The 26,597-nt window shown below is 41.8% G+C and overlaps 1 protein-coding gene across 1 annotated transcript in view; it reads left to right on the top strand.

Moving 5' to 3' along the window:
* Positions 1–24,247, top strand: part of stxbp1b (syntaxin binding protein 1b) — a 32,625-nt gene extending 8,378 nt beyond the window's left edge. The window contains exons 2-20 of the mRNA XM_074669846.1: positions 2,416–2,465; positions 2,624–2,705; positions 5,009–5,085; positions 5,680–5,758; positions 6,031–6,134; positions 8,800–8,948; positions 12,378–12,462; positions 12,699–12,829; positions 13,025–13,132; positions 13,235–13,295; positions 13,478–13,543; positions 15,169–15,249; positions 16,789–16,927; positions 17,116–17,225; positions 19,261–19,362; positions 19,450–19,535; positions 19,671–19,828; positions 20,086–20,209; positions 23,430–24,247. Of these exons, the coding sequence (XP_074525947.1) occupies positions 2,416–2,465; positions 2,624–2,705; positions 5,009–5,085; positions 5,680–5,758; positions 6,031–6,134; positions 8,800–8,948; positions 12,378–12,462; positions 12,699–12,829; positions 13,025–13,132; positions 13,235–13,295; positions 13,478–13,543; positions 15,169–15,249; positions 16,789–16,927; positions 17,116–17,225; positions 19,261–19,362; positions 19,450–19,535; positions 19,671–19,828; positions 20,086–20,195 (1,778 nt within the window). The 3' untranslated portion in view covers positions 20,196–20,209; positions 23,430–24,247. The remainder of the gene's footprint in view (positions 1–2,415; positions 2,466–2,623; positions 2,706–5,008; positions 5,086–5,679; positions 5,759–6,030; positions 6,135–8,799; positions 8,949–12,377; positions 12,463–12,698; positions 12,830–13,024; positions 13,133–13,234; positions 13,296–13,477; positions 13,544–15,168; positions 15,250–16,788; positions 16,928–17,115; positions 17,226–19,260; positions 19,363–19,449; positions 19,536–19,670; positions 19,829–20,085; positions 20,210–23,429) is intronic.
* The last annotated feature ends 2,350 nt before the right edge of the window (positions 24,248–26,597 follow it).

Here is a 26,597-nt window from a genome sequence, read left to right as displayed (position 1 = left end):
TACTGTGCTCTGAACTCCCATTGGCCAAACCTCTTTTTTTTTCTTTACCTCTAACCCCAGTGTGGCACAGTGTGTGAGAATCTGGAATCAGTTTTGTAAAGCATTTGCTCTGTAGAATCTTTCTCCCCTTGCCCCGCTAGTAAAAAAAAAAAAAAAAAAAAAATGTTTGCCCCATCTGTGTCTGACGGAGCCTTTAACATCTAGCTCAGTCATGGAATATCATCCCTTCAGGATCTCTTCATAGACCATATTTTTTCTGCCTTTGAAGCAACTAAGATGTTTGATATCCCCAAATCTAATTGAGGAGCATGTTGCCTCACACACTGATGGTTTTCCCCTGTATTCTTCAGCACCCTTTACGGATTTACTTTCTAATCTAAGAAAAGACTTTAAATATTCTCATGATACTAGTTTTTGACAATCAACTGAAGTGGTTTGGGGTTGGATACATTCTGCTTAAAGTCGTCACATAACATAGTCTAAATTTAATTGAAACACCGGTGGATCTCTGGCCTCTTCAGGCTTTAGATGGCACAGATTGACTTGTTTTCTTGATCCAAAAGGTCAAAACAAGCTTCTAGAAACAATTTAGTCAACATGCTAAACTGCCCTCTTGGGAGCCAAACATGCACTTGATTGCCACACCGCTGGGTGTTGCACATAACGATTCTGGCCAGTCTTCTTCCTTGGTGGTGTCATTTATTCTGGATGGTCGTCTTTGTTGTTTTGCAAGGATAAATAATCAATATGTGCTATAATTGTTACTTTTTTCTCCGTACATCACACAGTTGAAAAGAAACTTTGTGATGTGTGAGGGTCAAAGGATTGGGATAGTGAGAAACTGGTTTGTGTAGCTACGGTCTGATGAGCCACAGACAAAGCTCATCGTTGATCCACGTTTCAACCCTCGACTTTAGACACTAACCAGGTCCAGTTTGCACGTCTCCCCATAAAAACCGACTGTTAGCAGTATGCATTAGCCAGGAAAACACCCCAACAGAGCATTAAACTCAAATGTGTTGGGTGTTCATTGAAGGATCACCTCACCTGTAAGACTGTTTTACAGATGGCCGGCGTCATGCTCATGCATTACTGTTTATTCACCAATGCAGATTTAGGAGACATGACATTTTTCATGTTTATTGCTGTTTCTGCAGACCATGTATGTGCAATTTGAATGGGCAATTGTGGATGGGCTTTTCCCACAGAGTACCCCCCCCCCGGCCTGGCTTTCATGTTTTGATTAGTCAATTGAGCAATTTTTGCCAGTTGTGCATGTGGCTAACACTACAGCCAAAAGGGCTGTTCCATAAAGGGACGTTCAGACTAATGAACTTGTTTGTGTAATGACCAGAAAAATAAACTTGTAGATAGAAAGGGGTCAAACAAGTTTTCTCAGCAGGGTCTGAGCCAGGGGCGTGAATACAAGCCGTGCAACTTGCACAGACGGTGCAACCTGTGCAGCTGCACCGGGGCCCAGACGCCGTCAGGGGCCCATAAAGGAAGAGGAAGTTGGTTCTGTTACAGACTGAATGGGTTGTTTGTGGTAGAAAATGGTAATTTTATTCTGTGTTTGAGAATTACAAGGCTCAGTGAATGCATCACCCACGATTGACAGTTCAGCAGTCGTCTGTGTATTGAGTTTGTTTTCTGAGAGAGTTGTGGGATGCAATCGTCGTTAATGGGGGGGGGGGGTATACTCACGTATACCCATGATACTTGATTTTTTTAAAACTTTGACCCATTAGCCACATTTAGGGACACTGCCCATGTCATCTTTGATGATATCACAACATTGAACCCAGTGAAAAAGGTGAAAAACAACAACAACAACAACAACAACAACAACAACAACAACATATTGAATAACAAGAGTAAAATAACAGAAATAACAAAAAAAAAAAAAATAGCAAATTCATCACACAAATTTTCAAACCTCCTGTACAAACACCTAGTTTAGTTATCACATTTATAGGCCTTCCTTATCCCACATAGCAAGAAGAAGGGAAGAAAAAGAAGCACACCACACAAAAGCTCAGGTCTCAGAACGTTAGGGAGTGTACTGTCAGGTATCAGTCAGGTTTGGTAGTTCCTGGACCCAAAAAACCCCAGAAAATCTGAACAAGAGCTGCAGAAGTTCCTCGACCCAAAAAATGAGAATTCATGACAGAGATGATGGCTGTGGAGGAGCTGGGCAGGTCGAGGCTGAACAAACAGGAGCTCCAGGATGAGATGTGATCCTGACACACAAAGTGAAACTGAGAATAATCAAAGTAAAGAGCAAAAAAACTCCAAGGTTCTCTCTGGATAGGCAGAGAGCAGAGACAGTTTGTTGCTCTAGACTCTTATATCTCCCTCTAATCTTCATTTTTATACTGATTCTTAACTTCAATTATTGGTTTTTCTCCTCCACAGAGATCATGAACGATGTCATCAAGAAGGCACGAGAGAAAGGAAAGTGGAAGGTAAGAATTGTGATGTTTTGGTACGTTTGGGGTCTTTTACTTTCACTCCTGACTCTGAAAGTGTGTGTGTGTGTGTGTGTGTGTGTGTGTGTGTGTGTGTGTGTGTGTGTGTGTGTGTGTGTGTGTGTGTGTGTGTGTGTGTGTGTGTGTGTATTTAGGTGCTGGTGGTGGACAAGCTGAGCATGAGGATGGTCTCCTCCTGCTGTAGGATGACAGACATCATGTCTGAGGGCATCACTAGTGAGTACCACCACACACAGCTGACCTCAGGTATCCTCAGCTGACCTTAGGTGACCTCAGGTGACCTTAACTGAGGCTTTAAAGTCACTTTAATCAAACTGAGAGCAGGTTGATTCAATGCAGTTTAACCAAAATGAGCCATTAAACAACAAACCTTTGAGGCTGATTAACTGTTGTATATTTTTACTGAGAATCAATGGGCAGTGATGTGAGGGAGCTTAAATATTCACACAGAGAAATAAACGGTTGAAATAATAAATCTTCAGTTTGATGCTTTTGATACTGAAATATGAAAGTGTTGTCTTGATATTGACTGAAGTCTCAGATCTACAAACATTTTTTTTAAAATTCTCACTCCCTGTCAATCAATCTCTGTAACTTCTCTCTCTACGTCTCAGGCTGGTGTTTAGGATTAGATGGGTCAAGCTTCAAACTCTCTATAAGACATAAAAACAGTCTTTTAACACTGCCTCTCAGGTGCACAGAGGGCCTGATTCACGCAGGGATTGTGTGGCTTTAGCTCTTAAAATGTGTGAAAATGAGCCAAAAAGACATTGTCTCATTCACGAGTGAAACGCTCCATGCTAATCTGTGCTGTGACATAATGTACAATGTAAGACCTTATTAATTTATTTATTTATATTATGAACAACTTGCTTTTTGTAAGCTCTCTCCAGGAAGTCAGCAGGATATAAACTGAGATTTTTTTCCCCCACATCTCTTAATCCAGCTCATCATACACAGGGATAGAAGTTAATGCTTTCAGGAGGAGACACAGGTCAGATTGACACAGCACAGAGTGGAGATGCTAACAGCTTAAAGAGAGAGTAAACTGAACAGACCTGCAGAACTTTCTGGGTGTTTTTCTTCTCAAGTATTAGCAGAGCAGTTTACCTCTTCAGGGGGAGCAGATTAGGTGGGAAATGATGAAACATTTTGGTGCTTTTAGTGGTTGTAATCCATTCTTGTGGGATTCACCGAGAATGCAGCACCGTGAGTAGATCATCATTTGTCCCGTGGATCTGATTTATCTGAAGGTACATGCCACAAAAACTGCCCTGATAATCACAGTAATTTAAAAAATGATACTTATTCAAGTTTCAGTTGACTTTTACAGTTCTGCAGCTCTGTCTCAGCTGCAGGGAGCTGCACTGTGTGCTCCCATCCTGACAGAGCTGCATATAGATGATCAGCTGAATGAGCAGAGGCACTTCTGCCTTTAGTTCAGGAAGTCAGTTTACTGACAGACAGTGGTGTGCACAGGGACCCCCCCCCAGCCAACCCTGTTGACAAACTGCTCTTAAGTGTCCTCTCCAGGACCAAAATGAGTGCTGAAGTTCCCCTTAAAAAATTGATTAGAAATGTTGCAAGACAGACCTTACGATGACATCACCTGATGTGCCACATGCCAATCACACCTGTCACACCTGTCAGTTAGCAGCAGAATTTCCAAGAGATTGAACTAATCAAAAGCTTGGCTTCACTTTACCAAAAAGGATGCTAACAATGCTAAGTGCATCAGTGTAATATTAGCAAGGGTGGTAAGACCACCAACATGCTAAAACATTTGTTGACGCACCAAAAGTGTCATATCAAATATGATATGTTGTTGGCAGAAAACCTGTAAAGCTACTTTTTGGACAGAGAAAATTCACAGGAAGAGTTGATAAGGGAATCAGTAAAGAATCAGATCGAGAAATAAAATCAATACTGTCACTGTTGACAGATGTGTTACAAGTAACAGTTCATTAAGAGTGCGTTCACACTGGCCATTCAAACCACGCCGTACTTAAGCATGCTTGCACCCCCTGCAGCGCCATTTCCCTGCTGGAGAGTATAGCCAATGGTCACACTACTCCATTCAAACTTAGGAACGCGCATGGCCTGCCTACGTCATCGTGAAGAGTCTGTTTACACAAAGTGTGATCCATCAGAGTCAGCACAATGAGACATAGAAAAAGTCTCTGCTACAACTCCAGAGACTTTTTGACTGAGGGACAGATTTAATGCTCTTCATCCAGTTTTTGTTGTGATTACTGCCCGACGAGGTCCAATTATTTCCTGCACAGAAACCACCAACGCTGAGCAGGCATTAAAAATGTCCCTTTGTGTGTGGGTCTCAGCACCAGTCTTGAACTGAGAGAAAACCCTCATTCAAATATGAGCTAACGATAGCCGACCCCTGATCCCTTTGCATGTGCTTGTCAGTGTAACTGTATCTTCTTCAACTCCCAAGTCAAAGCTCATTCTGTGATCAACTTGATGTCTGAGTAGTGACTCTGGTTGTTGGTGCTGCTCTCCAGTTGTAGAAGACATCACCAAACGGCGTGAGCCGCTGCCGAGCATGGAGGCCATCTACCTGATCACACCTTCAGACGAGGTAAAGGAGTTCAGCTCCTCTAACACCTGTTTCTACTTCCACTACACATATTATACAGCCTGTTTCAGCGTGGACAGGGACGTCCTATTGGATATTCTACAACATCATCCAGCAGAAACAAAAAAAAACACTTAAAGAGGGGTTATTCTGCTTTCTCATATTCTTTACGTTGATATAAAGATTTTCTAACCTCTATTTATTCGTGTGTTGGAGAAATCCCTGAATCTGTCTGTAAACACTAAGGCCTGCCCTGAGTTTCAGCCCTGACAGGCCTCCAGAGGGCTGGCCAATCAGAATGAAGGGTGTTTGTGGAGCAGCTAAAACAAAGTGTTTCAGAAAAAGGCTGAAATTAGGGTTTCCTAGAACACTAGTGTGAGAAAAATGGAAATCTTTTTGAGCAGTAAATTATTTAAAGCCTCTATGGGTGTATAAAAGGGACTGTATATAACCTAAGAAGAGTACAATACCCCCTCTTTAACTCTTGTTTCAAGGCTCCAAATGCAAACCCAGTTCACTTTGCACATATTAGCATTGAACTGTGGTCCTTCCCCGTCCTCATTTCATGATGTAAACCTTTGTTCTCTTCTGTTCCAGTCTGTCGAGGGGCTAATCGAGGACTTCAGAGACCCACAAAATCCAAGATACCGAGCAGCTCACGTCTTCTTCACTGACAGTGAGTGCATCTATCATCACACACCAGAAAATACAACGTGTGCACACTCCTCAGTGGGGACATGAAACCGTTTTCTGTTCTAAAGTGAACATTTAAAAAGAGATGGATAAAAGTGAGACTAACCAGGTATTAGCAGGGGCAGGTGTTTGTAACTGCCTCACAGAAACTGACTCATCTCCAGGTTTCCCTTTTGTTTGGAACAGAAAACCTCTCTAATGGTCTCATGGGAGTCGTCACTCACCCTGTTTCTCCCTGTCTCTGTGTGTCTGCAGCGATTCCTGACATGCTGTTTGGACTGCTGACCAAATCTCGCGCCTCCAAAGCCATGAAGGCCTTGACTGAGATCCACGTCGCCTTTCTGCCCTATGAATCTCAGGTAAGGCTCCGTCTAGACTGGGATTAAATCTCTGCAGCAGCTCATAATCTGCAGCACAGGTAAGGTGAGGAGGTTGAGGAGGTGTCAGTCAGCTGTGAGAAAACCTGCAGAGAAAAACTGATGAGGTTTGTTTTCATGTCAGTCATGGCCATGATTTTATTTTTGTTTGATTATTTGCTTTGGGAATTTTTATTGTTTGATAGCAACACTTTTATATTTCATTCAGGCTGATAAATGAGATTACTTTACTGTCATTTATTATTCTGATGATGGTTTTTACCTTTAAATACAACTGATAAAGCTATTAATGATTCCGTGAAAACAGCTGATATAAGTTGTTCATTAAAAAGCTTATAATTGGCTCAGTTGGTGGGGGTATGTGGTTCATCATCATGTTCAGAGAGGAGGAACAAACACAGTTACACCAACCTGACAGGAGGGGAAACAGGCTTAGTTTTTCACTGGTCCAGAGGGAGATACTGTGACGTGACTAATAACAATTGGTGAAAAACAATATCTACAAATGCAAAATAAATGAATAGAAAAATAAATTCAAAATGTGGCAAATGTGTAAAAGAAAGGCTTGTGTGATGCGATGGTTTGATTTCCTTAACTCAGACTTACAGGCACAGGCTGCCAAGCCATGTGCTGCTTTGCTAACACAACATAAAACTTGGTATATGGTGGCTGATAAATGGCAGATGATTTGAAAAGTAAAAGTACTTTACAAAAGGAAACAGTACAACCACACAAATGAAAAACACAAAGCAATGATAAGTATAACTATAATGCTAATGTTGACCCTCAGGATCTTTTACCCACTAGTGGGATCAATATACCACTTCTTTTTAAATGACTGACAATTACAATGTTTCCAATCCAAAAACTGAAAATCATAAAAATAAGAATAAGGCACAATTATTAGATTCTCAAGATTCCAAGGGTACCTGAATGTATCACACTTTATGTTAGCAACATGTCTAAACAGGCCAGAGGAGATGGGAAAAATCCATCAAAACCGCTTTGATCCTCATGTCTTCCTTGAAAATGTACAGAACAATTTTAAATTCTGTTTCAAAAATGATATATATATATATATATATATATATATATATATATATATATATATATATATATATATATATATATATATATATATATATATATATATATATATCTTGCTGTCAGTGGGCCCTGTATTTCTACTTCAAAAAGTCTTTTAATTTGTCATCCCATTTGCAGACTGACATGGTGCCCCTGTAATGTAGACATACGTAGAGGTGCAGGACTTCATATTGTTGTGAAAAATGGGCCCACAGTGAGTAAAATGAATTCCAAACGTCAAAACTGGAAGGTTCTTTGAATTTAGCAGCATTACCAATATTTTTCCTCTGTTCCTAAGGCTTGGGGGTACCTGAAAATATGTTCTATACACAAATTCCTTATTTAACTCAAATTTTAAAAGGTAAAAATCAGAGGAAACCCATTTTGACGTGATTTATAACTTAGATTGTTTTACTCTGCATGAAGACATAATTGAGTTACACCATCCTATGGCCATGGTAGTCCTAAATCTAGAGGTAAATAAAAACACAAGTACCATGAAAGAGATCACATGGTGAGACCCCCTGGAAGCAATATTTGTCAAAGCTGACGTTAAAAAAGAAAACAATGTTTAACTTACTTTCACAACATTCCTGTGTCTGATGGGATAGCCGTCTGTTAGAAAACCATTAAACGTGACCTCTTTTAACTTTTGTTGTGGCTGTCCATCTGCTGTGTTATTTCTTGTGCCTTCATGTGTCTCACTGGTGTTTATAAGATGTTTATTGTTGGAGCTTTCTTAAGCACAAAGCTCTCCATCTTTGATCCTTTAAAGTGTCAGACAGGAAATCAAACCACACAGATGTGTTTGGGCCAAGTGCTGAGGGAGTTAAAAAGTGTGCAGCTGAGTTTTATGCAGAGGAAAACTTCTGCAGAGTCAGCATCGCCAGTTTTCATTTTATCAGCCTATAAATACGCTGAAGGCCGTCCAGAATTTTTTAGCAGTGGTGTGTTTAAAAGCCAAAGCTAATGAGCTTTTACAGGGTCAGATTAAAGCGAACTGAAACTGAGAGTGAAAGGGATCGATGGGTCTGCTCCTCAGCCCCACAGAGAGAGGAAAGGAGGAAGAAGAGGAGGAAGAACTCTGTTTGTGCTGGATCAGCTTTAGCCGTCAATCCTCGGCCGTCCTGTAGTTCTAATCCTGAGAGGGAGGGGCACGCCCTACCTGCCCCACCCCCATTGTCCTCCACTCATCCTTCCTCCTCATTGGCTGACAGCAGCAGCCTCTTCCTCTGACACCAATGAGAGCGTGGACAGGACGTGTGAGGAGGGGGAGCAGAGCGATGTTATCATGTGATGGAGTCAGGAACAGATGGGTGGATGTACACATGTGTGTGTGTGAGAAAGGGTTTTAGTTCTGCAGTGTTTCCCAGTGTCTGTGTGTGATTCCTTTACATGTGAGATTATAGAGGCCTACATTCATATTTCTGTTTCTTCAAACGTGCAGAGACTATTGATTCATTATTTCCGATGTGGTGAAAGCCTGAACTCTCTGAGCTGATGTGTCCCTGTAAACCTGTTTCATGCAGTTTTAACGAGAGCTCACGTCTTCTGTGTGCAGGTCTTCTCCCTGGATAAAACGGATGCCTTTCAGGACTTCTACAGCCCGTTTAAGGCTGACGTAAAGAACAACATGCTGGAGCGCTGTGCTGAGCAGATCGCCACCCTCTGTGCCACTCTCAAAGAGTACCCTGGAGTCAGATACAGAGGGTGAGACCAGTTACCACATGAATGATCTAACAGGACCATAAAACTGAAAGCCAGGTCCATGGCCTCCATGTTTTTTCTGTCTTTAGTTTAACAGAATCTGACTTGGTCTCATTCAAATCATCACAATGAGGTCGAAACAACTGAAATGTCACTCAGTTATCAACATTTCTACAAAAACAGCATTATGAAGATTTTTGTTCTGATAGACTTATCCTGTATATCCAGAGTATTAAGTGAGGTGTTTTGGAGTTGTGTCCCACTTTATTTTTTTGAAAATCCACCCAATCCCAAACCTCCTCACACAGAAAACAAAAACAAAAACCTGACAGCAAAACAACCTGGAGAAGCTCTCAGAAAGCGCAAACCTCCACCAAGCATATTGTGATTATCACACAACACTTGAGTCCTACTTTAATGTTATACTTAGTGTAACAATATTCCTGATCTTAGTATCCAGAATTTTGCCAGGATCTGGATCATACTTTTACATCTGTCAGAAATTATGGTGACCTTGTCTTGTATTGTTTTGCAAAGAAATCTGACCATTTATCATGGAGTTATATACACGTATGGTGAAAACAGCCCTATCTCAAAATGATAAAGAATCCTTAAAAAAACTCCTGGATCCAGACCGTGATCCTGATCACCTCCAAATTTTAGCCACTCCTTCCTAATCCTGTTTTGAACATTTCCTGAAAATTTCATCATGATCTGTTCATTATTTTTTGAGTAATGTTGTTCAGAGACAAACAGACAAACTCTCCCACAAATGACCTCCTTGTGGAGGTAAAAAAACAAATTATTTAATCAAATGTTGAGGTTCAGGGAGAGATGGCCAGGCTGCAGTTAGTACCCCTCATTGTTTAAGCAAACTTTTATTAATTAGAAATGACCATCAGTAATACTTCTTGATGTGACATCAGCCACGCCTCTTATTCTGCCCTACAATATTGAACACTGAGAGCCAGTCCAACAAACTTATATGAACAGCTCCTCTGGCCAAACTGTGTCTGAGCCCAGAAGTAAAAACTTTAAACTCTCCTGTTAAGGTTTACAGTTGAACACAGAGCTCTGTGGGGTCTTCTTGACTTTTTGAGTCAGCCCATAGAAAAGGACAACAACAGTTTCCTCTCTTATGTGTCGACTTTATTTTTCAACAAGAGGCTGCAGCTCGAGGTTTGCTGAGTGTTGCAATCATCAAGATAAAATCCTAAAATGGCCTAAAACATGTCGTAAAATTAGGGATGTTCGATACCACTTTTTATCCAGACAGATACCAGTATGAGCTCTCCTTCTTGAGTACTCACTGATACCAAGTACCGATACTACTAGAATTTCTGATTCATAAAATTTCAATTAACAGTGACAGATTATTTTGATCAAAGACAGCACAGTCACTATGCCATTAAGTCCAAATAAAAAACAAACAATTCTTTGAGTTTAGAATTTTTTGACCAATATATATGTACACTTTTAATATATATATATATATATATATATATATATATATATATATATATATATATATATATATATATATATATATATATATATATATATATATTTATATATATATATTTATATATATATATATTTATATATATATATATTAAAAGTGCACAATAAAACAACTGTCAGAGTTTAAGTATTTTTTAAATTAAACTAAAGTGCACAATAAAAAAGTTTAACTGTTAACTCTGCCTGGTTCATTCATATTGTCTGAAAAGGACCTGGCGCACGTTTGCCGTGGTGTAAAACCGCAGCAATTAGCAGCATCTAGTGGTGAGGAGGACTTGCTCGATGTAAGATTTTTTTGCCTAGAGCAGGGATGTCAAACTCGTGCCATGGAGGGCCAAGAGGCTGCAGGTTTTCCTTTCAACCAAGAACTCCACCAGCTGATTCCACTGATTATTTCACCTTCAAGCAGAGAGCAGGGACTAATCATTGGAATCAGCTGGTGGAGTTCTTGGTTGAAAGGAAAACCTGCAGCCTCTTGGCCCTCCATGGCACGAGTTTGAGATTCCTAGCCTAGAGTATCTGCTGCTGGTTTCTGCAGCCCTCTCGAGTACCGATACCTTGAAAATAGGCTGGTATCAGCCAGATACCGATACTTGGTATCAGTATCTGGCCATCCCTACATAAAATAGACATAAAAATCACTCTATGAAGGAATTCTCTCAATCCTAATTTAAGTTAAGGTGCCTGAAGAAATTTATAGTTATAAAAAAAATGTTTTGTTTAATTTTGCGATCAGATGTTAAACTGAGTGGAGATTTTAAATTTGAATACAGCACATGTAATAGATTTAAATAAGTTATATTATGTAAATATAGAATTATTTCACACTCTGACCAATGTATTGTGACATAATGCAATTGATATGCTCCTTGGTGTATGTAGAATATGAATCAAAAAGCAATAGTGAGATACAAAGGGCATCTCTGCTGCATCAAGACTTGACAGGGTGTGACGCAAATTCACATCAACGGGCATCAAGGGGTTAAGGTCAACTGCATCAACATTTCATTTTTTTTCAACAAACAACATCAACAAAAAATTAGGGGCTGATGTTACATCATCCACATACTGTATCTGTCAGAACCCAGGTGACCTAATGAACAGCCAGCAGAGAAAAGTATGGTGGCCCTAAGGGGTCATAAACGCAAGCATTTCATTTCAGAAATAAATCAAAATCTCTAAGCAACACTCGAGAAAAATAAAAAAAATCTCTAAACTCAAAAATGTCTCACAAAGCTTAAAAGTACTTAATGAGATACAGATTATTTAAAGAACACTGAAATATTTTTGAAATGAAAAATACAAACAAAATAAAAAAAACATAGAACAAGTTTCAAACAATTAAAACAAAAAGTTGTAGTTTTACTTGTTGTGCAGATAGTGAGACAGTTTTTTTTTTTTTTTGCAAAAAAAATTTTTTTGGCAAAATATCCTTTAGTTCTGTGAAATGTTTTTGTATTTCATGAAATATTTTAATGTCCTGTTGAATATTTCTAGGTCATGATGTCATGTTTCACCTATGAAATATTTTTGTATTCAGCAAAGCTTTAATTGACACATTTGTGCGGTGGACCTTCAGGGCCAACGTAGAGTGCTCTAATGTTAATGAACACAGTATGAGGAATGAATAATCAAATAGAAGTGCACCACAAAGATAGGAAATATATGAGCTGTGAAGTGTGTGGGCCGACGAACTGTGTCTGAAGATCACAACAGAAACTTCAGAAGTTGCACAAGAAAGCAAACAGAGAAATCATTTATTTTCAAAACCTGTTTCTATGTGTGTGTGTGTGTGTGTGTGTGTGTGTTTGTGTGTGTGTGTGTGTGTGTGTGTGTGTGTGTGTGTGTGTGTGTGTGTGTGTGTGTGTGTGTGTGTGTGTGTGTGTGTGTGTGTGTGTGTGTTGGACTCAGGGAGTACAAAGACTGTGCCGTTCTGGCTCAGATGCTGCAGGAGAAGCTGGACGGATACAAAGCTGACGACCCCACCATGGGAGAGGTACGAGGCAGAAAACATGACTCATCATGTTCACAGACTCAGGGTCTTCACCGTCATTTCAGGTCACTCCACATTAGGCCAGGGAAAAATAAATGTCATCTGCAGCAGTCATTTTTAGAGTGGTCTGAGAGTCAGTGCTTCAGAGAATGATCTGACCACAGTTTGTCTGCTCTGGATGATTTATCAGGAGAAAAAGAAACGAGGTGTGCAGAGTTTTTGTGTTCTGATGCCTTCAGGGTCCAGACAAGTCTCGCACTCAGCTGCTCATCCTGGATCGAGGCTTTGACTGTGTTTCCCCCGTCCTGCACGAGCTCACGCTGCAGGCCATGGCCTACGACCTGCTGGGCATAGAGAACGACGTGTACAGGTAAGGATGGTCCTGGAGGAGGTCTGAGAGCTGGTTCAAAAACCATCAGAGTGTGTGTGTGTGTGTGTGTGTGTGTGTGTGTGTGTGTGTGTGTGTGTGTGTGTGTGTGTGTGTGTGTGTGTGTGTGTGTGTGTGTGTGTGTGTAAAGAAGAAACAGATGTTTAACTCCTCAGCACACTTGTTTTTGTCTGTCAGCTTTGAGACCAGCGGGATGGGAGAGACGAGGACAAAGGAGGTGGTGCTGGACGAGGACGACGACCTGTGGCTCAGTCTGAGACACAAACACATCGCTGAGGTGTCGACGTGAGTGTCCCTGACTTTCTGCACCCTCCACACACACTCACACACTCACACGTACACTCTGGTCATGTCTCATGTCTGTTTTTTCTGTCTTTTTCTGCTCAGGGCTGTGACCCGTTCTCTGAAAGAATTCTCCGCCAGCAAAAAGATGAACACAGGAGAAAAGGTAGAGACTCACTGTTCCGCTCTGGGTCACTCAGAGGACAGAGAAATAAAGTCAAAGCACTTCAGAACAAATCACCAGATCTTCTCAGAAGTGGCTCCAAAGTTGGAAACCGTCTCTGCATCCAGACCGATTTTTGTTGAAGAGCACAGGATCTAACTCTCACTCTGTCCTGTGTTCTTCAGACCACCATGAAGGAGCTGTCTCAGATGCTGAAGAAGATGCCTCAGTACCAGAAGGAGCTCAGCAAGGTGAGGAGTGAGGGTTCACTGTTTCCTGTCGTAATGTAAACTACCGGTCAAAGGTTTAGAGCAGCCCAATTTTTTACAGTTTTTAATTGTAATTAAAGCAGTTTGAGTCTAATGAAAAGCGTAAAATGATCAAATAGAATGTAAAAAAAAAAGGTAAGGTTACCCAGAACTAAGGAATTTTGAACATTTCATATTGGTACAGAAAGGCCCTTCAAAGAGTTCAAAGCTGCTGTTCTGCAGAAACGCAGATTGATCAAGCCTCTAAAGTTGGGGGTACCAGATCCTACAGGTGACCCAAGTTTTCTTGATTCCCTCAGACATCTCTGTGTCTAAAAGTAGTAAAGCTGAACTCACCGTTCTTTTGTAAAGCCAGTGACCTCACGGTGGCTGTTGTGACCTGTCAATCACAGCAGAGATTCAGTGACAGGAGCTACGGACAGGAGAGAAGACATGAAGAGGAGCGGTGATTGTGATGATGCTAATTTTAAGTTAAGACTGTAGCAAAGATGCTCTGTCAGACAGCCAAAAGCATGGAGTTACATAGTGTCATGTCCAAAAAAAGACCGTCTGAAAAAATGTGAACTGTAGAAGAAACTGGTGGTCCCCAAAGTGTCCGTTTCTAAGAGGCTGACAGGAGTGACTTTGTTATTGAGAAACGTAACAAAGCGGTCTCTAATTATTATTTCAATGATTTTCTCAGGATTTCAACAAAAAAGTTAGTTTCTGAAACCAAAGTAAATTTTAGTTATCAAAGTCTTCTTCTGAATATTGGTCTTGACAAGAGGGGGTTCTTCCTATAAACAGACCAAGACGTTAATTGATGATGAAAAAGAGACAGCGCATCAGAACATTTACAGAAACAGGTCTTCACTACAGAGACATGAAGTCAGAGAAAGTCAAGTTGAGCTCAGTGAAGAGTTTCCTTCTGCATCCAGAAACACTCAGACTGGAGACTCTGACAGGAAGAGGTCTGAGAAGAGCTAAAGCTAAACCAGAACCAGAAGACCAGTTTCTGTGAGTCAACATCTTCGAGCTTCACAGCTTCAAAGAGGTGGTAGTGTCCCAGTCTCAGTTTCACTTACTGTGAAGAGAAGACTTGGAGCTGCAGCTTTTACAGGCCAGACTGCAGAAAGGAAGACATCCATCACAGTAAGAGACAGAAGAAGAACCAGAGGCTGGACCATCAAAAACCATCAATGGACTACTGAAGACAGGAAGATGGAGCTATGGATTGATAAATCATTGAACTCTTTGCTTCATCACACAGGATTTTTGTACGTGTAGGACTAGGCTTAGGATGGACCCTTTGTGTGTGACATCATATGTAAACACGGAGGATGAAGCATGATGGTCTGGGGTTGTTTCTCTAGATCCAGGGTCTGGGACCCTGGACACAAGCTGTGTGAGGGACCCTGCAGTACCCTCTGAACAAGCCTAGCTGAGGCTCATCCTACAGCACTATCAGTGAAAACTGGAAAAACTGGGCTGTTCTAAAAAGACGTATATGTACATTCATGTGTGTGTGATGTCAGACTGGAAGCCTGATGGGAGGATCTGTAAAACCTCCCTCTGTAAAAACTGTTTGCAGCTGATGTATCCTCACCACCTCTCCTCTCTGACCTCAGTACTCCACCCACCTCCACCTGGCTGAGGACTGTATGAACCGCTACCAGGGCACCGTGGACAAGCTGTGTCGTGTTGAACAGGTGAATCTCGATTATACACTTTGATACATTAAGATCTGTCTGCAGATTGTTTGAGACTACTTTTAGCTTAGCTTTAGCTTAGCTCTGGACCTCAGCCGGTAGGTTATTCCAAAGAAGAAGAGCCTGATAACTAAAGACTTGACCTCCCAGACTACTTTTAGAGAACCCAGGTACAACGAGCAGACCTGGTGCTGAGAATGCAGTGACCTAGACGGATTATACGGAACAATGAGCTCTTTAAGATAGGATGGCCTGATGCTATTAAGAGCTTTGTGAGTCAGCAGATGAATTTAAACTTTATACTGGATTTCTTAGATAATCAGTGTAAAGATGCTAACACTGGAGAGATGTGCTCTCTCCTCCTGGTCCAAGTCAGAACCAGAGCTTCAGCGTTCTGAACCAGCTGAAGAGTCCTCATAGACTTATTAGGACAGCCGGATCCAACCTGGAGGAAAAACAAAAACATGGACTAGTTTCTCTGCATCACTCAGAGACAAGATGTGTCTTATTCTCTTGATAATACGAAAATGAAAAAAAGCTGTCCTTGAGACCTGTTGGATGTGAGAGTTAAAGGACAGGCCCTGATTGAAAAGAAAAAAGAGAAGAAAGAGAAAAAGAACTAGACTTATATAGCTACTGTGTTAAAGGTTATTCAGACCTCTAAAAGTGATGACAGAACACTGTCTACTCAAACCTCAGAGAGCTGAGACATTTTTCTGGACTTTTCAGGTGAATGAGGCTCATATTTTGTCTAATGAGATTAGTTTTACAAAGAATAAGACATAAACAGTCACTGAGATTTCAGGTTTTGCTGTGTAGATGATTCCAACTGAGAAATGAAAGAATAATCAAACTTCTGCTTTTTCAGTGTATGTTTAACTATGAATGAACATGTTTCTGTCACAGTTCAAGGCTGAACTCAAAAGCAGACTGAGCCAGATCTATTTTGAGTCTTTTATTATAAGTTCAGGGTTTGCAGGTTAGCTGGAGAGGGTCTTGAGGTCCAGACTGTGGTGAGTAAGCAGGTAGCTGAGCAGGATGCAGGTGACTCCTGGAGGCAGGGTGTCAAGATGGTTGAAAGCAGACAAATAAACTTCTTAAAATCTAAGCAAAGGCTCTTAAAATAGAGCTGGACTTGGCCACAAAAACAGACAAACGGTCATAGCACAACGATCCGACAGGGTCAATCTTCACTTTGGCTGGAGTTTGAAGAAAACATCATTTTTAGTGACGTAAAGCTGTAGTTCCATGTGGATGACAGGCCTAAACGTATAAAAATATATGTGGTTTCCCTAATACCCAGCTACATGTGTGCAAGGCCTAAAGTTCTGAAAGTAAACAAAAACACACACTTACAGGCACACGGGGGTCACAGAACAGGGACTGTGATGGTTTCAGACCTGAGAACTTTCCTCCTAACCCCCTAAAGATATCTGTAATCCCTCAGTTAACAAGACTGGACTCCTTCAGGGACCACCTGATGTTTTGATCAAATCACACGACAGGTAACACGTTTCCTCCCATTGACTCTGTTTCCAGGATCTGGCGATGGGAATGGATGCAGAGGGAGAAAAGATCAAAGATCCCATGAGACTCATTGTTCCCATCCTGCTGGACGCTAACGTTGGTGTGACCGACAAGATCCGCATCATCCTGCTCTACATCTTCATGAAGAACGGTCAGATACCCTGTCTTTCTTTTTCCCTCTGACTCACACACCCGCCCCTCGATGAGTGAAGGTCCTCTCAGCTCTGTTAATATGCATCATCTCTTTGTGTCTTTGTTGCTCTGAGCTTCTTCATGTCTGTGCATGCTCTGGTGCATGTGTGTAAGCTCACATTGCATGTATGTATGTGTGTGTGTCAGGTGTGACTGAGGAGAACCTGTGTAAGCTTCTCCAGCATGCTAACATCCCACCAGAGGACAGTGACATCATTTCCAACATGGCCCACATGGGGGTCCCCATCGTCTCTGAGGTGAGTCCTGTCCTCAGAGTCTCATCATGGACCCCGTTTCTGTCTGCATGAGCTTCTTTTGTGACGCTGGATGTTAATATTTCCTAATGCATCATGAAACTTGTTGCTTGCTGCCTGTTTTCTGTCATATTAAATGCTTTTTGCAGAGAGATACATTTTACTGATGCTTTGCTACCAGACATTTAATCTGTTGTACATGCTCTCCTGTATCAGACCCCTTGAACTCGTGTGCATGACACTGGCCCAGCACAACCAAAGAAAGCATCCAAATCAGTCTTGTTTAAACTACTTGAGTGAAAGTACAAGTGTGTTACCAGAAAACTACTTAAGTGGAATTTAAAGTCACTTTTTAGAATATTACTTAAGTTAAAGTCTTGAAGGGCCGAATTTTATTGTACTTACAGTGGTTAAAATAAGTATTGAACACGTCAACTTTTTTCTCATCACATTTATTTCCAAAGCTGCAATTCAAACAAAATTTCTACCAGACATTGGTATCAACTCAAATAATCCACACATGACAAAAAATCACAACGTTCAGTCCATAAATAATGATTATGTGGAATTAACATTGTTTTCTCCTCTAGCACACCGCAAAGAGCACTGTGTCATACAGCTATGATTATACAATATAGCTATTTCAGTTAAAAACACAGGCGCTGGTGTATTTATTGAATGATATTTGATTTCAACAGTGGACAAAAAAATTAAAGAAATCACATTTATTACAGCCCAGATGTCAGGGGCTGATAAACCAGGTTGAAAGAGTGCCTGACTATATGTGACGCTTCGTGAAGAACAGCGACCATCCCCGTAAACAAACAGGGATAATCTGATTGGTCAATACTAGTCGGCCTTCTATTGGTTGATCCACAAAAATATTCAAGAGCAGACAGAGCGTGAGGATAGAGCGTGAGGACACAGTGTGAGCAGGCGCAGAGCAAATTTGAGCGCAAGAGCAGAGTTTTGAGAGACAATATCACTTAATCTGAGCATGAAATCAATAAAATACTGCTCTCAAATCAATTTAAAATGCTCTTGATTTAAGATAGAAAATTTATTCCATAGTTATGTCTGACACAGAAGACCTGAGGGATTCAAAGAGCACCTGTAAAGTCATGTTTCCACCAAGCAGACCGGTTTGGTTCGTATCAGTATGGTGCACGTTTTGTCGCGTTTCCACTGACTTTTCTTGGGACAGATCCCCAAATAACTGAGACGAGCCGTCCCACTTTTTGGGACCCTTTCGTATGGGTGCCAGACTGAACCATTCCCTTTCTGGAAGGTGAAGCTACAACACTGCAGACTGTTGATTGGTCAAAAGAATCATCACTTTCTGTGCGACAGCGGCTGTATTTCTCCTGGCAGCACTCAGTATCCTCTGAAACAACACTTGATTGTTCTTTGTATCAAAGAGCTACATGTCAATCACAGAGAGGATGAAATGCTGCATGTCTTCATCTATGCTCTTTGTTTACTGTGTCACGTTTTTCTTCTTTGTTGGATTTAATAGCGGGGTAAACTGTGTTGGGCTGCTCTGGCGTCACGCTATTATTTACCAGCTGTGGCTTTCATCATCCAGCTTACACGCCGCCTACCACTAGAGGGCACAGTTTGCTGTGGAAACGCAAATGGGATCAGGCTTAACTGTACCAAACCGTCCCAAACTGTACTGAACCAACCCGGGCTGCTTGGTGGAAATGCGGCTTATGTCATCATCACAAAGACCCAGCACTACGGTTCACATATTAGGACATCCTCAGGTCTTCAGTAAGGTGGCAGATGTCAGATGAAGAAGCACCAGGTCAAAGGAAAACCTCTGTCAGGTGTCAGGGTTCAGACTGGACTGCCTCAGAAAATTTCAGCGGGGAACACATAAATACCACAACGTGCTCCATCAGAATCTGGTTCAGATGCTAAAAACAGCCATAGAGTTTGATTTAAGAGAGAGCCTTAAAATGACACACCCCTTTTACTGTTTCAGTGAGTCAATCAGCTGATGTCTGCAGCCTCATTGTCTTCTTTTTCCCCTCAGGGTCCTGCAAAGAAACCCAAGAAGCCGGATCGTAAGGAGCGGATCAGTGAGCAGACCTACCAGCTGTCCAGGTGGACTCCTCAGGTCAAGGATCTGATCGAGGTACTTCTCTCAGCCGTACATCAAACGTCTACACACCACACAGCTGCTTCTTCTTTCTGACTCATTCACCTAAATATGTCCCCTCAGGACGCCATCGAGGACAAACTTGACCCTAAGCAGTACCCGTACATTTCCCAGCGACAGGCTTCTGCAAAAGCCAGCGCTCCATCCAGGTAGGCGGTCTTTAGATACACCCCCAACACTCACTCCTACTGACAGCAGCAGCTCCAAGGAGGTTTCAAAGTGTTTCATTTCATCTAACTGTACGATCATGTCTTAAATCACAGTTTCTAACCTCTGTTTTACAGCAGCGCGCGCTACGGTAACTGGCACAAGAACCGGGGCCCCACAGAGATGAAGACGGGGCCCAGGATCATCGTCTTCATCATTGGAGGGGTGACATACAGCGAGATGCGCTGCGTGTATGAGGTCACACAGGCCAACGGCAAATGGGAGGCTCTGATCGGTGAGTTCACAGTGTGTGTGTGTGTGTGTGTGTGTGTGTGTGTGTGTGTGTGTGTGTGTGTGTGTGTGTGTGTGTGTGTGTGTGTGTGTGTGTGTGTGTGTGTGTGTGTCGAAGTGTAAGATCTGTCAGAGAAATGATGTTTGATTTCAGAGGTTGTTAGACTTTAAAGATTCAGACTCAAACACATCTTAAAGAAAGGAAAATGGCTAAAGAAGCCTAAAATGAAACCTCTGCTCATAAATCTCTGATCCCTGCAGGTTCCACCCACATCCTCACCCCCCCAAAGTACCTGAAGGAACTCCAGCACCCAGACTTCCTGGACCCCAGTGCTCCACCAGAGGGCAGTGAGGAGCCGCCTGCAGAGTGAAAACCAGTCTGCAGGTAAATGGTCACAAGTTGTGATGTGATATTTCTGTGTGCTCAAACCTCCTCGTTCCATCATCACAGACTGATGAAAACAAAGCTCACCTGTCCCTCAGGTGTCTCTGATCCAGATGATCAGTGGTCAGTTTTCTGCAGTGTTACGTGCTGCACATCAGCAAACTCTGCTTTTGACCAAGGAACATGTTCTCCACTAGGGGAGAAAAAATATGTCAGAATGTTTTTATGGCAAACTCTGCTCCCTGATTGTCAGGATGTGCACACCAGTCCTACGTCATATCAAAGCACAAGTAGCACCCCTCTCTGATCAGACACCAGGGCCTGTATGCACGTTCAGTCATTAAACAAATATGACCATGACACGTTCTGATACGGAACAGCCCGTTTGGCTGCAGTGTTACCCCTAAATTCCACCCCACGCGCCGCGCAGCGCAGTGTATCGTCACGCTCTTGTGGAGCACTCAGACTACATTGTAATCTATCAAATTCCACTGCAAGCGCTGCCAGCGCGAGAAATACGCTTCAGGGCTATATTCTGCGCGGCCGCTGTCAAACCTCGTAAATTCACTGTCGATAAGAAAGCACTAGACAGGAAGTCACTGTGTTAAGTACCCGGAAGATTCCAAATAAAACACAATGCACAAAGTCTTGAACGTAAATTTACCCCATATGTTATAAATATGTCACATTTGGAGGCACGGGCATCAGGTAAACAGTCGGTCAGAGGGTCCCAGACCCAACACAAAGGCATGGATGAAGAGAAGCTGATCTTGAAAGTGGAGAAGCTCAACATTCTGTATGATCCCAAACATCCTTTTTATAAGGATACAGGCAGAAAGGACAAGGCGTGGACTGACATATCAAAAGTTATGGGAGTGGACAGTGATCTTGTGATATCCCTATTCACACGAGAGCCTGTGACTCTCCGAGGACCGGCCCCCCCTCCGGATTGAGCTGGTGAGGTTTGACAATTTGAGCAAGACCACGGCGCTCCGCTGTGCGGCGTGGTGCATGCGGTGGAATTTAGGGGTAAGCTGCATGCAGAGCTGCAAATAATCGGACAGTCAACTAAATACACCATGAAAGAGACGTAGGTGCAGATTACGTCATAGTTAAGGGAAACCTCCTGGAAAACCCCATCAAACAAACTCGAACTGCACATGTCTACAGCTCATAAACAGCCGTAAACCTGGCAAGTGGTAACAGTGTGATTAAGAGAAGACCAAGGAAAACATTTTTTGGCCGGAGACACAGTGATTTTATTTCAAGAATACACATGGACAAACAGCTGTTACCAGTGACTCAATCAGGTAAACAAAGAGAAAGAGAAAGTTTGGTGATCTTGAACAGAGTAAATGTGTGTTTCTGAGCGCACATTAGAAAACTTCAATAATAAAAACAGTAATGTGAAAGAATGTGTCTCCTAAATCTAAAGTTACTGTATAGCCACATATTGCCACTCTTCCACCCTGTCGTTATTCTAAAGCTAAAAACAATCTGATTTTGACACAGCTCATTTTATTCTGAAAGTCACAGCATGCGTTTTTTTTGGTGTTGTTATTTTCTACAAGGTTTTACAACATGGCCAACCCTTAAAAATAAATGCTTTCATTCTTTTGTATGCTCCAACATCCCACCAAGTACTGAATGTAAAAACTGAGGCAGTATTTTTCTTGTGTGATTGGACACGTCAATATCAATAATTAGGGATGGATGAGTACCGATACCAGGTATCAGTATCAGGCCAATACTAGTCTTATTTGAAGGTATTGGTTTTCATTATGGGATTCCAGCAGCAGGTACTTAAGGCAAAAAAAAACTGAAGTCGAGTTAGTCCTCCTCACCAGTAGTTGCCACTGCCACATATGTGTGTCAGGTCCTGTTCAGTCATCATAAATGTACTAGGGAGAGTTTTTTTTTTCTTAATTACTAAAACTCTGACTGTTGTTAGCTTTATTTTGCCTGTTTTTAATGTAACCAAAAACAAATGGTAAGAGGGAGTTGTTTGTTTTTTATTTTGGACTTAAAGGGCAACTCCGTTTTTTTGACACCTGGACCTTATTTATAGGTGTGTGCATGCTCATATACTCACTCAGACAAACATCGTGCAGCTCAGAGTCCTCCTGAAGTTTTGTAGATCCAACCGACTTTAGCTGCGCTTAGCGGGGGCCACGGCAAGGGAGCTTCAGCGCGGGACATAATCTCTGCAAAGTCGCTCATTTCAGCTATATTTTTTCAGTAGATGGTAGATGATGGATGAAAAAATATGAGCATGCACACACCTATAAATAAGGTCCAGGAGTCAAAAAACCGGAGTTGCCCTTTAATGTCAGAGTGACTGTGCTGTCTTTGACCTAAATGACCTGTCACTGTTAATTGAAATTTTATGTTTCAAAAGAACTGATGGTGTCGGTACTTACTCAAAAGAGAGTTCTCATACTGGTATCAGTCTGGAAAAAAAGTGGTATTCAAAATCAAGATCACTGTGATTGTTTTCTGGCGTCAGGTTAATCTATTTAAGTGTTATTCACTCCAAATGCTCTATAGTGGACAGATGAGACCTGACCATCAAATGATTTATTTCATATCTACTCCAGATCCTGTGGTCATGTTGGTTATGGTCAAGTTTCTTCTCTTCTAGACAAAGATGGAGGGTGGGTGGGTATTCTGGCAGACGGGAGAAACAGCCTGAAAGAGTTAGTTTCACCCCCCCCATAGATAATTACAACACTAAAACATTCAATTAAACAAGGCAGTCGTGTTAGTTTTAATGTACTTGGGTGGAATCGTGAACAGTGCTGTTTCTTCATCGTCACTGAATGCATATGTGCTCCCCCGCGGTCAGAGGAAACACTTTCTGTTGGCAATAAGTACATCAGCACAACACCAGAATCTGGTAAAAATAACAACAACAAAAAAAAAAAAAAATGGGTATCCAATCTAGGACCTCCAACCTCAGGGAAAGTTATGCAGCAGAGCCACTTTGAGCCAGGTGTGAGCCTGACACTGACTTGAACAGGAATCTATCAGACCTGGTGTCGTGACGGAGCAGAGACACAGCTGGTCTGTTTTGGCCTTTAGGATGTTACATCATGATCTTGATCTTAATCCAGCGGGACACATTTTTTTGTTTACAGAGCGTTTCAGAGAGTATTCAAGGATTATTATTTTTCAGATTACGGAACCTAAAAATAATCCTGTTTGTTTTTCTGTCTTGGAGGATCAGCAGACTTCTTCAGCCCCTCTCGCCTTCAGAACGCCCTGTACGACACGGAGAGAGAAGAGCAGACTCACCCTGTCCCCGTCCTCTCCAGCTCCCCCAGCATTAAACATGAAACATTGACTTTCTGTTTTATGAAACTCAAAAAGCAGACTTTAAATCACACCTTCATGTGTCCAGCGTTTGATGGACAGGAGTGATCATTCTGTTGTTTACTGTTTATTCTGACATGTTTATGAAGTGACGTGTGTGTGAGTGGTTTAGATGACTGGATGATTTTCAGAGATTATAAAAAACAAATTAGAGTAGGTTATAACCTGAAAGTTATTCTGCAGCAGCCACCAGAGGTCAGAGTCATCTTTTTTATGTCAAACTGGTGGATTTCACTCCATCTTTCTTTCATTTCTGGCGTAATCACCCCCTTTACTCGACTCTCTCTGCTTTATTTTTGTATTTCGTTGGAGCGTGCTAGTTGTAATGTCGTGCTCTTCATTCAGTAGCTACCATGCCATGCTGTACGAATCATCAGATTGACAGTGACGTGTCTGACCCTGGAATAAATGCCAACATAAAGCCTCTGATGGTGTATTTAGAGCTGTAGATCAACATCTTCACAGATTAATACTCAGTGTAGCTGGAGTGTCTCTCGTGCTTTGTCTCGTCTGTTTTTTTCAGTGTGTTTTTTCCTCCTGTAGAGATTCAGTCCACCTCTGTTTTATCAGGATGTTCTCTTTGCTTTTTGTTGTTTTGTGATTCTCTGTAACTAGTAAACTACTGTGTGTGAAGAAAGATCCACATAAAGACAAGTCTGTGCTTTTATGTCCACATGAACCATACTTACTGCAGGATGTGTGTTATGCTAATAAAACGGCTTCAAGAAAACCTTCATGGACTTTTTGTCTGATGCTGTAAAGTCTAGAATGGGGGTCTGCAACCTTTACTATCAAAGGAGCTTTTTTACCTCATCTCACCTGGATTAAAGTCATTCTAAAATCTGCTTCTCAATAAAGACAGTACGATGTATAAGATTATATGCAAACGTGTCCATGCAAGTTTTTATGAATTTATGAATTTGTAGAAGAAACTAATAAAAATTCAAATAATATTTGAATCTGATTACATATTGATAATGTCACTTGACTCATCATTTTTTGTTGTCTGCTAATGTCTTGCCACATATCAAGCATGTACACTCACTGGACACTTTATTAGGCACACCTGTCCAACTGCTCGTTGATGCAAATTTGGCCTCAACAACATGAAAGCATGGATCCATCCTGCCTTGTATCAACAGTTCAGGCTGCTGCTGCTGCTGGTGAAATGGTGTGGGGGATATTTTCTTGGCTCACTTTGGACCCCTTAGTACCAACTGAGCCTGGTTTAAAGTCCACAGCCTACCTGAGTATTGTTGCTGACCATGTCCATCCCTTTATGAGCACAGTGTACCCATCTTCTGATGGCTACTTCCAGCAGGATAACGCTCCATGTCATAAAGCTGGAATCATCTCAGACTGCTTTCTTCAACATGACAATGAGTTCCCTGTACTCAAATGTCCTCCACAGTCCCCAGATCTCAATCCAATGGGATGTGGTGGAACGGGAGATTCTCATCATGGATGTTCAGACGACAAATCTGCAGCAACTGTGTGAAGCTATCATGTCAATATGGACCAAACTCTCCGAGGAATGTTTCCAGTACCTTGTTGAATCTATGCCACCATGGATTAAGGCAGTTCTGAAGGCAAAAGTAGGTCCAACCCGGCACTAGCAAGGTCTACCTAATAAAGTGACCGGTGAGTCCATATCAAGCCGGCATGTTGAATCCCACTTCACAGACTCAAAATCTCTTATATTTTCTAGATTGGTCTTTCTGTTAATTTAGTTTTAGGTCTAAAACTTGAAGTTAGCCACAAATGCATGGTAAGGTGCTGGGTTGTTCATGTTGTAGGAGGTGAAGTAGAGTGGTGGCAGGCTTTATTGACAGATGTGATATATATGGTGTCTGATGGGTGTCAGATGATTTGCAAAAGCCACAATGCAAATGCAAGAGCAAAAACGCAAATGCAAAAGCTACAACACAATGGAAGTACAGCCACAACTGAATTCAAAAGAGATTAGTTATCCCATCAGGCACAGAAAAGTTGGGAAAGTAAGTAAATGATTTTCTTTTTTAACTTCAGTATTGATAACTAAAGCTCTAAAAGGGTGTCACCTTGTAATATCCTTCATAGTACTTATGTATTTTTTATTTACTGTAAAAATACCTCATCCTTTATTTAGCTTATGAATCAATAACGTTAGCATTAAAGCAATTTTTATCATAGCTGAGGGAAAAAAAAACAGTCATTTACATACTATCACATTTTTTCTTTGTCCATTAGGATAACTGTCTGCTTAACTTCTGTTGTGGCTGCACTTCCATTGTGTTGTAGCTTTTGCATTTGTGTTGCTTTTGCAAATCGACTGACACGACAACAACAACAACAAAAAAACTCATCCTATCTTTGTGTTAAGATTCTGTTCATCACTTTTATAGACAGAACTTCTGGGTGCAGCTAAAGGGTTGAGGGAGTCAGGTTCAGGGGTCTTGGGTTTTCATCCTTGCTTTTTGCAGATGATGTGGTCCTATTGTCCCATTGAACACAGACCTCCAGGTCACACTGGGTCAGATTGCAGCTGAGTGTGAAGCAGCCAGGAAGAAGATCAGAACCTGTAAGTCTGAGGCCATGGTACTCAGTCAGAAACGGGTGGACTGCACACTCCGGGTAAGGGGGGAGTCTTAGCCCCAAAGTGGAAGAGTTCAAGTATCTCAGGGTCTTGTTCACAAGTGAGGGGCAAAAGAAGTAAGAGATTGACAGAGTCGAACGAGAAGAGCCAGATGAGGTGGTTCAGGCATCTTGTGAAGATGCCTCCATGGGAAGGTGTATCAGGTGTGCCCATGAGACCATGGTCATAGACCCAGGATAGGATGGAGAGATCAGATCTCTTGGCTGACCAGGAGATGCCTTGGTATCACCCCAGAGGAGCTGGTGGAAGTGGCGAGGACAGGGCTACTGGTCTTCGCTGTAGCCCTGTCCTCGGCCACTTCCACCAGTAGGCCTTGTACTCGGCCAGGACAGGGACCACTGGTCTTGGCTGATGGCATTGCTGCCCCTGTGACCTAGACCA

Source organism: Halichoeres trimaculatus, unplaced genomic scaffold (genome assembly GCF_033239565.1).
Source record: "Halichoeres trimaculatus isolate MK-OKI-2021-1 unplaced genomic scaffold, fHalTri1.1 fHalTri1_scaffold_5, whole genome shotgun sequence".
NCBI classification, from domain to species: Eukaryota; Metazoa; Chordata; class Actinopteri; order Labriformes; family Labridae; genus Halichoeres; species Halichoeres trimaculatus.
The sequence above is the reverse complement of the archived record's forward strand: the minus strand, read 5'-3'. Positions and strand labels throughout refer to the sequence as shown.